Consider the following 1,932-nt stretch of genomic DNA (forward strand, 5'->3'; position numbering starts at 1 on the left):
GGGGGGGCAGGGGGAGAGAGAGAGAGAGAGATACTTAAGAGCATTGTTTCTCAATTGCTCTCAAAAAAAAGTTCTGCAATACAGATGAACAAGAGAGAAAAATGAGCCAGAGAAGAAAAAACATGCAGGGCAAGGTTAAGGAAAAGGCAGGGTGAGCCCGGCACAGCTTAGCTCCGCTCACCTGCTTAGTGACTGAATCGATGAGTCTAACATACAGATCCTGTTCAGTCCTGACACCTAGAGCGAGAGAGAAGAGTAATAAATAACGCTGTTACACAGATCTTTCCGTAAACATCAGAACAAAACCATTTAGTTTCATCTAGTGCCTATCAGACATCCTCAGAAAGACCATTTAGTGTCGCTCCCTCTCATGTAGCTCGAGCCCAAACGCAGCAGGTAAACCTCAGAGCCCATCGCACACTGCAGGGGCATCTGCAAGGGAATTTCTGTGGATTTTTGAAATCACAGTGACAGCACCTACAAACCGGGCCTCAGCTTACGGCCTCCAGCAGGCGACTGGAGCGGGGACTCACCGTTGCTGTAAAGGAGCTGCAGTTTGTAATGCGTGCCATTGTTCGTCTTTTCATTGCCTTGCTCCTGAAAGAGAGAATTAAAAAAAAATTCTTCCAGAACTCACATTTGGCACATTTAAAATGCAAGAGCTGATAATCATGATGGAAGTGACAACAAAGTTCATTAACATTCTGAGAGGTGAATCCACTGATTGGGATATATTAACCTTCCGAATGACCCGGGACAAACTACAAAATACTGCTGACATCTCTTCCAGTAGGAGTTCAAGAACTTCTTTTCCTCTTCTTGGCTATCACGCTCTCACCTTTTTCAAGGCAATACACTGAGATGAATTTGTACGTTTCAAGTCAGCTAATATAAAGCAGATTGATAGGGGGAAGGCTCAGAGGGTTTTGGTTTTAATGTGTTCATTACTTCACCATAGTGTTGAGTCATTACTGATATTTACTTCCTGAAGGTTGTGTTACAGGAATGTTTCTGGCATGTTTTGCACTGTAATTTCCCAGAAAATCATTATTTGAGCATCTTTCATAATTAAAAAACTCTTGTCCTCGACTAAGAAAATAATTGTAAAAACAATGTGAATTGCCCAACATACGTTTTTAAAATCTAAAAGCAAATGCTTCTCAAGTCCTGCCATTGACACTGGAGTCTTAAGAAATACATAGAATAAAGCTCAACAGATAATAAGTCATAATACAGGTCAGATCGTGCTTCTGTAGGGACTAATAAAACTTGGCAAATCTGATAGGTAAAAAAAAAAAAGGCATTCATGCCCCATGAAATTTTTTATGCCATTTTTAGCGGTGTATGAGATGCCCACTGAATTCCCGATACAGCTTAGGAGGCTTTTTAACTCCAGCAGCACACAGAGGGCAACAGCTCTACCAAAGCACCGGAACCCTTGACCAAGAGCTGTTTCTATTTTGTAAGGGGCAACAGGTATTACAAGCTGGCAGCTCAACGGGGAAGAAGATCAACTCTGGAGAGCAAAAGAGGAAGAAGAAAGGTAACAAGCCTTACTTTATCATTTTCTACAAAGTCCACAAAAGCTGTCCTCTCTATTTCCACGGGCTGTCCCTGTCTGTCGTAGAGAGCCAGAACAAAGTGAAAGAAATTGGATTTCCTCAAGTTGGAGGGTGGCTGCTTTTCAAAGTGAGCTCTCGACAAAGCTACTCCGCTGTGGAGGAAACATACGGGATGGGGTGTGGGGGGAGAGACAAAGACATTACCAGGTTGTGCAGCAGTAACAGCAAAACAACATCAGAAAAGGCAGAACAGTTCAGAGGAGAGCCGGGGATCCCTGGGCCGCCTTGTGCGGGTTACGGAGGTTACGGACAGTCTCTCGCCATTCCCCGTTCCGACCTCGGCGCTTTCCCAGCGCCGCGGCGCGCACGG

At 44.3% G+C, this 1,932-nt stretch overlaps 1 protein-coding gene across 1 annotated transcript; it reads right to left on the bottom strand.

Annotated features, from left to right (window-relative positions):
* Positions 1-181: 181 nt before the first annotated feature.
* LOC104491909 (transcription factor COE2-like) lies at positions 182-1,714 on the bottom strand (the record flags this gene model as incomplete). The annotated part of the gene is made up of 3 exons (XM_010134393.1): positions 182-237; positions 534-597; positions 1,558-1,714. Coding segments are annotated over 3 exons (277 nt in total), but the record flags the coding sequence as incomplete, so codon positions are not given.
* Between the last annotated feature and the right edge of the window lie 218 nt (positions 1,715-1,932).

Source organism: Buceros rhinoceros, unplaced genomic scaffold (assembly GCF_000710305.1).
Source record: "Buceros rhinoceros silvestris isolate BGI_N320 unplaced genomic scaffold, ASM71030v1 scaffold38254, whole genome shotgun sequence".
NCBI lineage: Eukaryota > Metazoa > Chordata > Aves > Bucerotiformes > Bucerotidae > Buceros > Buceros rhinoceros.